Source organism: Mustela nigripes, chromosome 8 (assembly GCF_022355385.1).
Source record: "Mustela nigripes isolate SB6536 chromosome 8, MUSNIG.SB6536, whole genome shotgun sequence".
Classification (NCBI taxonomy): Eukaryota; Metazoa; Chordata; class Mammalia; order Carnivora; family Mustelidae; genus Mustela; species Mustela nigripes.
Window position 1 is genome coordinate 53,258,444 of NC_081564.1, and position 15,782 is coordinate 53,274,225.

Consider the following 15,782-nt stretch of genomic DNA (forward strand, 5'->3'; position numbering starts at 1 on the left):
CCATCCCTCCCACCCGCCGCCGCCGCCGCCGCCGCCCGCGCGCCTCCCCCCGCGGAGCGAGTGCGGGTCACCGGGTCACTGGGTCATTGTCTCCGCGCCCGAACCCCGAGCACCCCGTGGAATCCCCCACGTCATCATCAGAACCATCAATGAGATGCAAACATGAAAGACAAGAGGAAGAAGAAGGACCGCACCTGGGCCGAGGCTGCCCGCCTGGTACGTACCGCCCCCCGCCCGCCGCCCGCGCGTCCCGCCGGCCCCGCCGCTCGCCCCGCGCCGGCCCGCGGCGGCGGAGACGGCCACTTCCAGCCCCAGCCGCCGCCCGCTCGCCGGGCTCCTGCTCTTTGTTATTCTGCGGGAGTGGGCTCGCCCAGGGGCCCCTGTGTGTGTGCGTGCGCGCGCGGAGGGGCGCAGCGATTATCTCGGGGAGCCCCGCGCCCGCCGCGCCCGGGACCGCCCGGGACACTTCTCCCGGTACTTCGCTGTCGGGGCTCGGCTGTGCCTTCGCCACGGGTGAATCTCCGAGCGCTCGGCCCCGCTCGACTTCCCTCTCTGCCGCTCCGGAGACCTTTGTGTGGCAATTACCACTCCCTCCCGGCCCCTCCACCTCCCGGAATTTCATCAATAACTCTCTGTGCACGGTCTGTGTGTCCGTTCGGCGTTTGTGAGTTCATACATTTTACACGTGCATGCACGGTGTGTGTCCGACACGGACTTGTGGGGCGTGTGCATGTGGGCTAGGTCGTGCGTGTCTGTGTGCCGTGTCGTGTGCATTATGTATGCACACCGATACGTGCATGTTTCGTGTGGATCAAGTTCGTTTGTGTTTTGTAGGTATTGTGTTCTGCTCGATGTTTGTGTGTACATTCTGTGCACGTGTGTGCAATTTTTGAGTGTGTGTGTCGGGGCGTGTGTGTGTTTGGTGAAGTTGGGTCAGTGTCATTTGTAGTGGGAGGTTATTAAGAGTGTACAGCTAGGTGTGTTTTAATGCTGGCTTCCTGGGCGGTGTTATTCGGCTGCTTTTCTTTAACCTTTCGGAGCTTACGTTTTAATCATCGAAAGAATGTCTCTATAGAAATGCTGGTTGGCAAAGGGGCGTCGGCGTCTTTGGTTTGATGCATGTGTATGTGTGGTTTTCTTCTTCTCCTTCTTCTTCTTCTTCTTCTTCTTCTTTTTCTTCTTTTAAAGGACAGCTGTAAACGGATTTTTTTAAAAGGATATTTCTGTACAGTGTGCCTCACGGGAATGCAAGGCATTACATTTGAAGCTCAGCCTTTCAGGGTTTCGGCAGCATAAATTAAATATTTATTTAGCAACTTACTGTCTTTTATAATTGGCCAAAAGAAAGCAGACTGCATGCAGTAGAGGGCGGGGTGCAGGGTGGAAGACCACAGAACATGTTATTGGGTTGACTTTGTAAAGATTGTTTTACTATAACTGTTTTTTTTTTTTTCTTCTTCTTCTTAAAAGCTTTTGAGTAACTACATCATGCTCAAGGAGAACATTTGTCAAAAGTGATTATCTGAGTTTGGTTGAAGGGCCTTGCTGGTATGTTTCTGGATTGGAGCAAAGGGTTTTAAATAATTGACCCTATTGCCCTATGAAGGAGTGACAAAAGTCCCTTTTAATTGCGGTTTAATTATTGGAAGCTGAAGTGGCTAGGCCTCTTTACTTCATCTCTTAATTTGTAGTAGTGTATATTATGATTTCTCCTCTTATCTGTGATTGTGTTAATTGCTAAATCACTCACTGTCTGTGGATGAATGGGCAGGTGATAGTCATTCTCTAATGAACTGCATCTGGGAGAGGAAACTTATCTGTGAGAATATGTGAAAAGTAAGCAGTAAGTGTAAAGTAGATGCCAGGTTGATGTTATCACTGAATTTTTGCTAGAGCATAGTACATTCCTTATTGTTTGCTTAGCCATTAATTCAGAATTGTGTGGGGGTGTGCAAGGCTTCTGAAAATGCATTATTCAGGTTCCTTGGAGTGGCAATCAAGTGTTATAAAGCTTCAGTGTATGTGTTTTAAACAAGTGAGTGAGTTGACTTATAAATATTTTAAAATAATGATTCATGAATTACCTGTATCTGCCTACAGAGAATTATTTAACAAATAATATTATTCTGATGGATTTAAAGCTAATCATTTGTATTCAACTAGTATTTGTTACTATTCTTGAAAATACTGTGCTCTCTTTGATCTAATTATAATGGATCTGTATTGATAAATCCTGAAATAGATTTCTGAATCACAGCTTTTTGTTAAAAGTTGCCTTTTTCTCTTACAAAGTTCATTGATGGGAAAAGACACACTAGGAGTCATCAACACAAAAGAATTAATGATAGACCAGATGTCTCTATTTTAACCAGACATATTGAACTAGTAGTTATGGTAATTTTTCAATTTGGTTCAAGTTATTTTTCCCCCGGTAGTTGTACAAATGTGTATGTATTCAAAATGTGACAGTTGAAACAAAATACTGAGCAAAATAACAAGTAATTATACTGGAAATATCTTTCTCAGGAATTTGTGATTTGTAATTGAGACATGATCATTCTTAACTTACTATGTGAATAAAAAAGGATCCATTTGAGTAATGTTGATTTTTTTCATGTTTTCTTTATGATTACATGAATACATATAGACTTAAACTCTCTTACAAACTTGTATGAAAAAATTTTTACTTTTATAACTGTATTAATTTATACTCAGTTAATAAGGAATGCTGTTTTGGGGGGCATTTCTGTGCTATAAATACTATCATTACATATTTCACACTGTCCCTGATGATCTCACTGTGGTTGTTGCTGCTAAGGACTTTTAGCCTTTTCTCCATCAAATGTTAAACTAAATGTCTGATTTTAAAAGTAAAGACTATGGATGGACAGAAAATATGCATGTGGTTCTTGCCATATATGAACTAAAGAGAGTATCCAAATTAACATTAAGAATAACCTTCCCATCAGACCATGTATACTATATATCTCCTCCTGGAGCATGTGTGTGAGCGAGATTATCTTGGAAGAGAGGGTATCAGGGGAGAGGAAATGCAAAATACATTTTTTGAACTGTGACCAAAAGCTTCTGTTTCCATGTAGCTTTGCATTCATTTTTAAGAAAAATATAGATGGAAGAAGAACAGTTCTTTGTAGAGTAAGAACTTCCAGTCGACAACAGAATTTGTGCTTGCTTTCTTTGTGAGAAAAGTATATGGTCTGTAAATCTACAAACTCTGAGTGCCAACTCTAGGGATTTTGCTTTAGATAGAGATGCAGCTCTCAAGCCCTACCATTTTCTCATAGAAGTATGTCATGTTTGTATGTGGTGAGCTTGCTTAGCTTAGGCAAGAAGGAACGGTAGTATGATTTTTCTGTATTTTCAGGAATGTCGTGATTATTAATAGGCTGCCATTTTAAAACAGTAAGATCACATCTTTTTTTTTTTCTTCCTCTCTCTCTCTCTCTCTCCCTCTCTCTCTCTCTCTCTCTCTGTCTTTTCTTGTCTTTTTGCCCTGCATCAGTTGGAGAAATTTCAGCCTTCAGCCTCCTCCACTCCCCCTCAGCCTTCTGCAGTTGTGGTTGTCACTTTGCGCATTGCCATTTAATATGGAGGCTTCTCCTAAACCAGATGCATTTTCATCTGTTTTATCTGCTCTTCTAAGGTTATAAAGTCTCAGAGGATCCCACAATCACATGGAAGTGTCTTCTGTCTTAATATTTGTAGAGCACAATAAGAATAAAAATCAAAACCATAACTCATGTCGAGCTGGGGCTTTGACTTTAATCCTTTTGACTTTTATCTGAAGTCTTCACTCTGTTACTATAAATACAGTTTAAACCATTGTGAAAGGATCTTCATGCTTCTTTGTTAAAAAAAAAAAAATGGGGATTTGACAGGACTTTGTTTTACTGCACTAAGGGGTTTCTTTGTTACTGGCTTAACACAAAACATACTGTTATTTATATATTTATTCTAGGTTAATTCTTTTTTTTTCTTCCTGACATGCAAAAATGTTGTTGCTTTGAGAAGTGCTTTTTGATAGTTCCATCACTTTGTTCTATAGGGAATGCTGCTGGTAAGATAATGATTCAGTGTATTAATTTGTTCCCTGAGTTTCTTCTGTTTGTTTCATTCCTTACAATCTTTGTTTAGTCTCACTGGCACCTGAAAATAAATCTTAACAATCTTCAATAGCTTTGTGCTTGGTAACATGGCTGATTTATTTGCTTGTAGTTTAGGTACATTCACAAAGGTAATGACTATTAGTAGGGTTTTTGTGGGGGATTTTTTTTGTTTTGTTTTGTTTTTGTTTTGTTTTTTTGGTAGTTCAAGGTGACCTTTGGGGAAAATTTTTTTAAATGACAAATTTGTCTCATTGTTGGGAGAAAACACACATATATATATCTTTATACTATAGCGAGAGTTACTGAAGGTTTTAGTAAATTGAAATTCTGTAAATCATATTCTATTAAAAATTAAGTGGGGTTTTATGAATTAAAAGGAAATCTGTGTGAATCTTTTGCATGGAGAAGATTCTTTTGCATAATGCATTATATGCTGAATAAACTCTTAGGGTTCCTATGAAATAAAGCCGGATGGTATTGGTAGATGTTAAAATAGAATACAATTCATAATTGTTAATTTACTGGTTGCCGTGTCTTTTGTGTTTGTATTTTAGAAATATATACAGCTGTTCAGGAACAGTGAACATGGGGATGGAGTGGGGAGCACTCGTAACTGCTTTTGGCATTTTCTCAGTGGGCTTGGATTTCAGGTTATGAGCAGGCCTTGATAGTTGAGAACATTTTGACTTGTGATTTGGGGTAAGCCCCAAAAGAGCACATGAGCATAATTGTGACAGTGCTTATTGGCGTAGGAGCCTGGCTAACTAACGTATATGGCAAGTGCTTTATTTTCAATCGCTTACATTTCAAGTGGTTTGATTCAGCTCTTTTCTGTGATCTACACGTAACATCATCTTTATGTCTGTGTCTCATCATCTCTTCTTTCAGATGGGGAACCTAAATTTTCATTGCAATTTGAAAGATGGGAAAGAGTTTAGCAATCCCTCTGCCTCTTTTGAATCTCAAGTTAGGAAAAACGTGTTTGAAATAAATGAGAAATGTGAACTTAGGCCTAGTGTTTAGGTTGTTAATTTTTTATTTCCAGCTGACATTAAAGGGAATTTTAAGAGTTGATCCTTTCTTAAGTTTTTCCCTCCTTTGAGAAAGTCTTTGGTAGCAGAAGATTCCTCGGCTGTCAGAAATGGACCCTTGGTGTGCTCTGGCTTTTAGACTTGTAGAGTTGTACCTGTAAAGGAATTTCACCACAGAGAAGTGAACTTATAAAGTAATGAAATTTATTATTTAAGAATATAGTTTCAACCTTCACTGAAATGCACGGGAAATGTGAAGTATGGTCCCTAACCATTTTGAGGGTTCCTACACATACAGCTCAAATGCTGGGGAAGATACAAAGATACATCCTCAAGGAGTGTTGAGTTCAGCAGAGGAGATGAGGAAAACTGGAGGAAGACTGAGCAGACACCATCTGCAGGTGTCCCGTGAATGATCAAGCAGGTGCTAGTTCATGGATTCACAGAAGGGAGAAGCTGTGTGGTATGTGGAGATCACAGAAGGCTTAATGGATTAGGTGAAACTTGGTTTGTCCTTGAAATATGAATAAGATTGAACTGGTGATGAGAGGGGAACATTCTAAGAAGAGAGCCCTGCATGAGCAAAGGTGTCATGTCAGGCACGAGGATGGGTTCAGGAGGCCATGAGTGGACAAGTCCAGAGATACCCAAAGACTTGAGGGGGTTGGCCTAGCAATAAAGTTGAAAATTACATTGTGAGCAGATTAGGGAGCGATTTGCAAGTTATTTCAAGAAAGTTGGGCCTTGTAAATTGTAGCGTGGGGCTGATGGGATGGATGGTAATAGAAATAGGGTTTCTTTAAAAACACACAAAACAAAATGACTATCTCTCATAGAGAGAGGAGACATCAGTGCTCTGGGGATGTCTCTGAATGCTTTCATTATTGGGTAATAGAGTCCGAAAACAAAATTGATGTTAGAAACATTTTAAAGGATGCAGCTTTATTCTGTCCCATAGCCTTTGCCAAATGAAGTAAAGTTAACATCAGTGAGTAATATACATTACATTTGTGGAAAACATACACAGGGCACTTTGTTACCTAAAATACTCTCTTGAGATCAGTAGGTAGCTAGGGTTATTTCAGGAACTCAGTCGCCAAATGTGCGGTTGAATGATATGCCCAATATCATCACCCTGTCTGTAAGGAGCAAAACGGGCACAGGATTTAAAAAAAAAAAAATCTGTGTCGTGTCTTTCTAATTTTAATGAACACAGGCATTTAAACTGATGTGAATTTAACTGATTTGTTGCATGGGGGCATAGGGAGGATCCAAGCCTACAGCAGACTTATGTCCTGCTTTTCAGATGGCCTGCTTTTCATTTCTCTCTTTTTCATCGAAAGTCTGCATAAAATTATTATGATTATTAATTTATAACTTAAGCCCCCCACCCCCACCTCTCCTGCAAGGCTCATCTGTAGCAGGTTCTGGCTCCTTCCTGATAGGGCCCGGAGGAGGGGCATCAGTGTGGAACCACTTTCAGCTACTTGCTGGCCACTCAGTGGCTTGATTGTTCTGCTTTTGTCCCTGCACAGTTGGTAGCTGTGGAAATCTAGCCGGATTGAAACTTTCCCTGAAGAGCCCTTGGGGAACAAATAGAAACATTATATGATTAGCCACATTGTTTTCATTATTAAACAAATCTACATAAAAGGGTAGCAATTAACAGCTTTATCAGCCTGAATTTAGGCACCTACCTCTCTGCTCCCCTCAATATTCCCACTTGAAGTGGGAACAATTAACTGTTGCTGGTTTTAATGTCAGCAACTGACAACATTAAATTGGGAATAGGCACTTCTCCTGGTTGATTGACATATAGCCCTCTGACACATTCTTAGGTGTTTTAAGGCAAACTGATGCCCTGGGGTTAGAGCCAAAGGGCTTGTCAGAACATTGGCTTTAATAGCTGAAATGTATAACCTAAATGACATCCAAGACCTTAGCCTTTGGTGGAACTTTTAGAATCTGAGGAATCCTCTAACGCAGTGCAATCTACACTTAGTGGACACACTTAGAACATTTTTTTTCCCTAAGTATATATATGTATCTTTTATTTTACAATAGTTGTTTACCATGGACTTATTTGGCATATATTTATCATAAATTAGTCCATGAAAAATTACATAATGATATTTAAAATAATTCCACAATTGCTATTTTTTTGGCAAGTGTTGTCACCAGTTATGCAGTTGTTGATTTCCAAATATATTATTTATGACTTAAAGGGGGGGAATAGGATGGACCCTCTACACCTTATTCAGAAGACAGATGGCATTTCTGAGATTTCATTAACTATAAGGTATTAGAACCCATTTTAAAAATTTCATGGAGTTAGAAATTGAGGTAGGATCTTTGGACTTCTTTTCCAGATCAGTTATAGAGAAAACATGATATAATGAAGATGTTGGCTATTTTTAGTTTTTATTTTTTAATTTTTAATGTCAAAAATAAGTGACTGTATATATAATTTGTACATATATCTGAACCTTGTTGACTGAAGAACTGAGTTGCTGTTTGGACCATCAGGATTCTGTATGATGCTCTTTTAGTGCTCTGAGACTCTGTTTTGGTGTGGAGGAAAGGGTCCCCACACATATAACAGGCAACACCAGTGGTATCCAAGTATTCAACTCAGTTCTGCCACTATCTACCCAGAGATGACATCAGATTCAACAGGTTAAGGGTTCAGTTCTATAGTAGTCACCCTCCACCCCCTTCAGAAGCCAATGGCAAGTCCAGATGGTTATTACTTATGCTTCTGATTGACCTACCAGTTATAGCCTGGAAGTTCCAGTGACATCTCCATGGACTTAAGAGGCCAGTTGCAAGTCCAAGTTTTTACCTGTATTTCTGACTGTAAATCAGAGCTTTCGAAGACTTCTTCCTCAGGCTTAATTAATTTGCTACACAGTTCACAGAACTCTGAGAAATGTACTGCTTGTACTTTTAGTGATTACTCGATCACTTGTTTATTATAAAAGATATGACTCAGGAACAGCCAGAGGGAAAAAAAGCACAGGGCAAGACATGGCGTTAGGGCATGGAGCTTCCATGCCTCTCCAGGTGAGCCACTCTCCCAAAGTCTCCACGTGTTCATCAACCCAGAATTGATCTGAACTCTGTCCCTTTGGGTTTTCATGGAGGCTTCATTACATAATCATGATTGATCAAATCACTGGCCATTATCCAGCTTCTCTTCCACCCACAAGGTCAGGAAGTAGGAATGAAAGTTCAAACCTAATCATATGGTTGGCTCCTTGTCAACCAGCCCCCATCCTTAGGTACTTTCCAGAAGTCATCTTATTAACATAATGAAAGACACTCTTAATCTTCTCAACACTTAGGAAATTCCAAGGGTTTGGGAGCTCTCTGCCAGAAAAAGGACAAAGAGCAACTACATATCATTATAATTCACAGCATCACCCCTTCCATTCTCCCTTCCCCCCACCATGCACACACAACAGATACTATCTTATCTCCTTCCTTTAAAATATTGTCTTCAAATTCTTGCAACCAAAAGTTGTCTTTCCTAAATCCTTTCTGTTTAATCTCTTTTAAAATAAGCTGAGAAATTAAATTAAAACATTTTGCATCAAACTTTTGTGATATTCTTCTTGTTCCCTTTCCATCACTGTCCTTGCTCTTTCCTGCTTGATTGAGGGTCTCCTCCTCTTGGTTTCTCCTTTAGTGTCCATGTATCTTAGAATGCTGCTTCTCCCTTCCATTTTATTCTCATTTTCCTCCTGTGCCTTGACCTTCCCACCTGCCTCAGTGGCCATTCCCTCATGATAAAGACTCTAGCCTTGATATTTTCCCTAAACTTCAGACTTATATGAATAATTCCTTTTGTATCTCTCTGTACTCTGAGTATTTCAAATGAAATTTATCCAGTTCTGTCAAACATTTATTGGATATCTCCCATAAAAGTGTTGTACATTGGGTACAAAAAGAGAAATGTGACAATATTCTTGTCTGTGTGGGTTTACCTATCTGTGTGTACCTAAACACTGGTATCTGAGGAGAGTGGTAAATTCCATCTTAAATATAGCTCCCATTCAGCTCCTCCTCTTTTCATTAACTGTATTTTGTATAGTCCTGACCTTTCAACTAATTTTGTCTTTAATCTCTTTTTAAAAATCTTACAGAAGCTGTGTTTCTCTTTCTAGAGTAGATCTGATCTTACTGAATCTTTTCTCTGCTTAAAAAGTCTTGCAATTATCTTCAAGTTAAAGTCAAACAGGTCATGGGAAACCCTTTTCTGTATTGGAAACACGTTTTAAAGGGGTATGTCATGATTGTTTTTCCTAATAATATGGAGAATTTTGCAGTTTTTGTTACTTGTCACACCAGTGTCCCATTTTCTACAGCCTTCTACAGATTTATTTTATATTCTTTTAAAACACAGTGAAGATAGTTAAAAGTGGGTAGTTACACTTATCAATATTTTACCATCTTCTATGCTCAAATATATTTCTTGTATCATACTCTCCCTTCTTTGTAAATTACTTCCTTTAACAGGTTTTGTTTTGTTTTATTTTGTTTTTAATGAGGGGGCTCTGGGTTCAGGAACAGTCTTCAAATATCTAAAATGTTTTTATATTGCCCACCCTTAAATCTTTTTTTAATCAAATTTCAATATTTTGAAAGAATTATAAACTCATATGAAGTTCTGAGAATTAAAAAAGAGAACTGTGGGCAAATGACAACATGATCCACCTGTTATCCACACTCTTTCCCTAAGTGCTTCCTATCCTCATAAATTGAATCTGAACACATTCCAGATTGAATGTACAAAAGTGGCCAAGAGAAGATTTAGGAAGATTATCCCCCAAATATGTAGATTATAATTCAAATAAGAGCTGTCGTCACAAAGTATCACATCTTTCATTTAAAAAAAAAAAAAAAGTGGAGAGACTTGATAGGGGAAAACTGAAAGATCAATGTTGTTCTCACCTTTGAGTGATAATTTAGCTAGTTATAAAAGTTTTAATTGACAATTTTTTACTCTTTATACTTTGGAAATATTTCTTCATTATGTTCTTATACGGGTGGTTGCAACACTGCGACACTGTGTCTGAGCTGAGTTTATTACCTTTTAAGAGGTAATATGCTTTTGTATTTGAGAGTTGTTATGTGTTCTGTTTACCCTTGAGATTCTGCACTTTTAATACTCTGTCTTAAGTGTTTATGGGTGGATTTGTCTTTATTCTGCTTGGTATCGTGTGTGTGTGTGTGTGTGTGTGTGTGTGTGTGTATTTTAGAGTATACTTTATTGTTGTCTCCTTTATGCCTTATACTTTTAGTCACATTGCAGTGTAGAACTTACCTTTGGCATTGTATCCCCACCTGACCATGAATTCTTTGAAATCTTCTAAGAGGTCCCTCAATGTATAGTACTTTAATATATTCAGCTTATGGTTTAGAAATGATTTAAGAGCAATGCAGAAAGAACCCCACTCATACTGAACAAGATACTGCCATGAATGTGTTAGCTTTGTCAGTCAGAATTATGGGTTGCAAGCAACAGAAAGCAAGTCTTGATAACTTAAGTAGAAAAGGATATTTTGGAGTCTATAAAGTAAATCATATAATTATCAGGAAGGATCCAAAAAAACCCCACAAAAACAGGCTGGAAAAATAGACAAGGATCAATAGAGCCTGGGCAGTAGACACACACAAAGTCATGCTATAAGAATAGTTGGGATATTGCTATGGGCACCACTAATGGTCACCACTGTGACTTAGTGTTGACGTAGGACACTGCCCTTGCTGCCAGTGTAGCATATGAGTGTATCACCATCTGTTTTGTCTTTGCATCCCAGTTTTAAGATTCAAACTCACAGACCGATGCATTTAATTGTCAGACTTTAGTGCCCATATCTATATCTTAGTTGTTAGGGACTGATGAAAAGGTGTATATGGCTCTTCAGTATCACAGTGGAAATCTCTGTATCTGCATTTTCATAGCACCGATAAAGTAAAAAAGATTAAAACCAAATGCCTCATTTCTTCCCCACCTCCTGCTCCCAGCAAGTCTTCTCTTCCTCTCTTTCATCTCTTGGTGAAAGCCACCACCGTCTTCACAGTTGTTTAAGCCAGAAACCTTTTTGTCATCATTAACGTCTTTTTGTATTTTTCCCCTTTTATCCAGTAATCACTGAGTTCCACTAGTTTTATCTCCTTTGCTTCAGATCTTCAAATCATTATCCTTACATCCTACACTTATATCCATTTCCACTGTAATTTACTTTGACACAGGCAGTATATAGGTTAGGAAAAGAATAAAGAGTAATGACGGGCCTAAAAGTCAGTCAGATAATGTTTGAGTCTCAATTCTGCCACTTACTGTGTATTTGACCTTGGACAGATTATATAACATTTCTCAATTTTAGTTCATTGTGTATTAGCAGGGAATAACATAAAAGAGTGGTTGGAATATTTAAATAAGGTAATGTGTATAATGTACTTAGCACAGCGTCTCACATTAGAAGATGCCAGTTAATGTTCATGTCTGCTGGTTTTCCTTTTCTCCTTAAGTTCCTGCAACAACCTTGTAATGATTTCACTGACAACAGACTTGCCTCCACTCAGAATTATTCTTCTTATTGCATCCATAATCATGTCTTTAAAGGTGAAACTGGTTTATAATACCCCTTGAGGCTGACTTAGTTTCTGTAGGAGACAGATGGCAATATTGCCATCTTAAAGGGGTGATTAAGTGAAGTTAGGACACCAGTTAAAGAACAAGGGTTAGTGAGGCAAATCAGGGATGTAACCAGTAAGAGGCTGTCACTCCCCTTAGACTTGAGGGGCCAAGAAGAGTAGGGAATGGTTACTGCAGTGATGTGGTCTTATAGGAGGAGGGTGCCTGACACAAACTGTCACCACAGACAGTGGGATACAGCCACTGCTGGCCCTCCCCCACTCCTGGAGGTGGACAGGGAGACACATCACCTCAATACACTGATGCCTTTGCCTTCTATTCACTCATCTTTCCTTGGCTTCCTGTTAGCTGAACCCATCCAGAAGCTAGAGGATGAGGGGGTCTCTGTTGAGAAAATTCACAGATGTCAGCCTCCTGGGTCGGAGAGCTGTGTGAAGGACAGAGAGTGAACCTGGAGCTGCTGATGAGGAATATACAAAATGCCTGTTATTAGCTTTGTGTTATTCTAAAAGTATAGTCCTCGGGGTGCCTGGGTGGCCCAGTAGGTTAAAGCCTCTGCCTTTGGCTCAGATCATGATTCCAGGGTCCTGGAATCGAGCCCCACATTGGGCTCTCTGCTCTGTGGGGAGCCTGCTTCCCACTCACCTCCCTCCCTGCCCCTCCTGCCTCTCTGCCTACTTGTGATCTCTGTCAAATAAATAAATAAAATCTTTAAAAAAAAATGTTTAGAAGTATAGTCCACTTGTTGCAAAATCTTTTAGGCTTATCTTATTTGTACTTCTCCAGTTTCATTGTTTGAGTCCCTTCTCCAGTCATATAAAAGTTGTGTGAGATCTCTGAATTTATCATACTTTCCCTTAACTTTGTACACATTGTTTCTTCACTTTGTGATGTCCTACCTCTCCCCCTCCTTTTTATCTGGCAGATTCCTATGCTTTCTTCAGATTTCAGTCTCCCTTGGGAAGCTTTTATATGTTCTCAAAGCACTATGTAGTTGTGACAATATGCTTTCTTGTTTATAATTGTTTCCTGAGTGCCTAATGCCCCACCTCATTTTAAGTTGTTGCTGATTACAGTCGTGTAAAGTGAAGAAGTCAAAAAGAGTTTTTCAGGGGAGCTGTTAGAGCTAAGTCTAAAAGTTTTCAGCATATTTGTAGAACTATAAAACGTATGTCTCCTTGATTTATTTCTGTGCCATGCTGAGTTGTCACTGTACAGTCTAGAGAAGGGATCAGATTTCTCAAGAATCAACTGGACAACTGACGATTTTGAAAGCCTGTATCTACTTCCAGCTCACTAGCACCTTTTATTACTTTGGGATAATAATTTGATAGTCATCATGCTTAATGGCACTGGAAAATATTCAGTTCCTGCCATTAATATGTTAGGTGACTTGGGAATGTAATAAGATATGGACCTTGGCCTTTGGGAAATTAACTTAAAAAAAAAAAAAAAACTTCTTAGGACCCAAGAGATACTTTGCTGTAAATTTGAAATTATGTACAGTAGTGGGAATTCAATAGCCTAAAAGTAATCTCCTTCTTTATTTGGTTTTAATAAGACACAATGATGATTTATAAAGGTTTGCTATGACTTTCAGAGCAAGCGAATTATCTAGTACATTGACTACAATGCAGATTGGAACTGTTTGCCAAGTAAATAATCTCCTTTTTATAAATAAGTAAAATATTTATAAGCTTGGTGTTGTAGCCATAGAGTATAGGAATCTTATATAACAACAGAATAATCTTCTTGTGTCACTTATCATAACATATTACTATTACTAAAGTAACACTAATTAATAATAATGGACTCTAAGAACTAATATTATTGGGTACTTACATGCCTGACACTGCATTAACTTGTTATATGTGTTATATTGTTTAATCCTGAGAGCAAACCTAGAAGAGATATTGTAATATTATCCACATTTTTTAAAAGATTATTTATTTATTTATTTATTTGATGGAGAGAGTGGGCACACAAGCAGGGCGAGAAGCAGGCTCCCTGCTAAGCAGGGAGCCTGATGTAGGGCTCCATCCCAGGGCCCTGGGATCATGACCTGAGCAAAGAGCAGAAGCTTAACTGAGTGAGCCACGCAGGCACTCCCTATCCATTTTTTTTTTAATGAAGAAATTTAGGTTTAGAATGTCTTTTAGTTGAATTTCTTTCAGTTGAAAGTGAAATAAATTTAACTCAAACTGGTTTAAGTCAAAGGGCTCACATAGCTGAGAAACCCAAGGGTAGACTTTAGTTCTAAATAGATGTTGAGATTTAGAGAATGCCGTCAAGGTATTTGCTTTTTTTTATACTTGTCTTTGACTTTGCTTGCCTTCAGGCAGGGTTCAAGCAGAGCTTTGGACAGAGAAGGTGGTCACTGGCACCCCATACCTGCATCCTCTAAACTTAGCACACCAATATAAAAGGAATCAATCTTTTAAAATTATTATTTATTGTTATTAATTATTACTTTAATACTAATCCCAGGGAAGTCTTCATTCTGCCCTACTTGGCTGATATACTCATCCCTCACAGCAATGGCTAGGATCAGATAACATGATTGATTGCCACAGAAGGATCACATAGAGCAGAGGGAAATTACACTGAAGCACCAATAGAAAGCAGATGGAAGGCATGTTGGGAAAACAAATTATGAATGCCCTCGCCTTTACTATGCTGAGGGTGAATTAACTTGCTGTGCTAGTGAGTAGTGGAACAATGATTCAAATCCATGTCTGTCCAACTTTTGGGCTCTAGTCTTTGAGCATATTAATATAGACACTTCCTCATACATTCTTTCTGTTTTTTTTTATGATATTCATTTTACATTTAAAAAGTGTTAAAGCAAAGGCAGCTATTGCAAAGGTTCTAAAGATTTATTTGGTCTGTTTTCTCTGAAATTTACTTTCTTGATTTAGAGACTAAAAGTTACAATGGATGGTTTCTGTTCTATTTTCCTTCACAGACCAGTTTCTGAGTTCTGTATGAACAGTCTATATATAACATTTACAACATAGTCTAACACAATTTAGGATCTGAATTTACAAAATCTGTAATTCTGGATGAAGCTTCCAGGTACTTTCTGAATACAAGTAAATATTTTTATTGACCAACTAAATGCCAAGTTTTCTTTACGGGGTTGACCATGATCCTTAGAGGATCTGAACTTAGCAAAAGAGAGCAAACATTTCTGTAGTGTAAATCTTCATTTATTCCTCTAAGTATTGAGATAAGATCAGCATAATGACTCCTTGTTTCATTATAGAATCGTATGGACAGTCTTATTGCTGTTACTTTTTGTTTATTCATCTAATAGTATTTCTCTTCTCCTAGAGATTAAATGAAACAAAGATAGTACTTCAGGAAATTTCTTCTTCTCCATTGCCTCCACACACACACCCCCCCCCCCAGTCTTATGGAAATTTGACCATACTTTCTCAGTTTGGATAAAGGTATGAGATACTAAAAGTTGATGTTTATGTGTGGTCTGCTCTAGGCAGAGATGCTACTTGTAGCAAGAGAAGAACTCCTTTAATCCACCAGGATCTTTGATGAGGGAATGAGAAAAAGATACTCTTAACCGTACATAAAGATGTTCTCATCATTTCTCCAAGTTTTTATGTCTATCTTATCACTTTGTGACTAATGCTATCTTTACAGGCCAACTTCCAGTAACTAAATAAGAAAGACTGTCAGCAGGGAGAAAAAACAAAAAACAAAACAAAACAAAACAAAAAAACCCAAAACCAATAACAGCAAATACAGATATTTCATTTTTAAAAATATTTTAATGACTCTGCCCACCCTTTTTTCCAGAACTCACTATTTACTCACTTCATAGTGGGAAATGCAAGATGCTTGAAAGTTAAACATTTTTTCTATTGTTAAAAGCTGCAGTGAAGAATGAGTTTTGTCTTTAATTAGTCCAGTCTTCCCACTCCATCTTTTCATGACATTTTG

At 38.5% G+C, this 15,782-nt stretch overlaps 1 protein-coding gene across 1 annotated transcript in view; it reads left to right on the forward strand.

The window, feature by feature from the left end:
- Positions 1-112: 112 nt before the first annotated feature.
- The window catches only part of ASXL3 (ASXL transcriptional regulator 3), a 177,495-nt gene continuing 161,825 nt past the window's right edge, over positions 113-15,782 (forward strand). Inside the window, exon 1 of the mRNA XM_059410047.1 lies at positions 113-216. Coding sequence (XP_059266030.1) covers positions 163-216 — 54 coding nt within the window. The 5' untranslated portion in view covers positions 113-162. The remainder of the gene's footprint in view (positions 217-15,782) is intronic.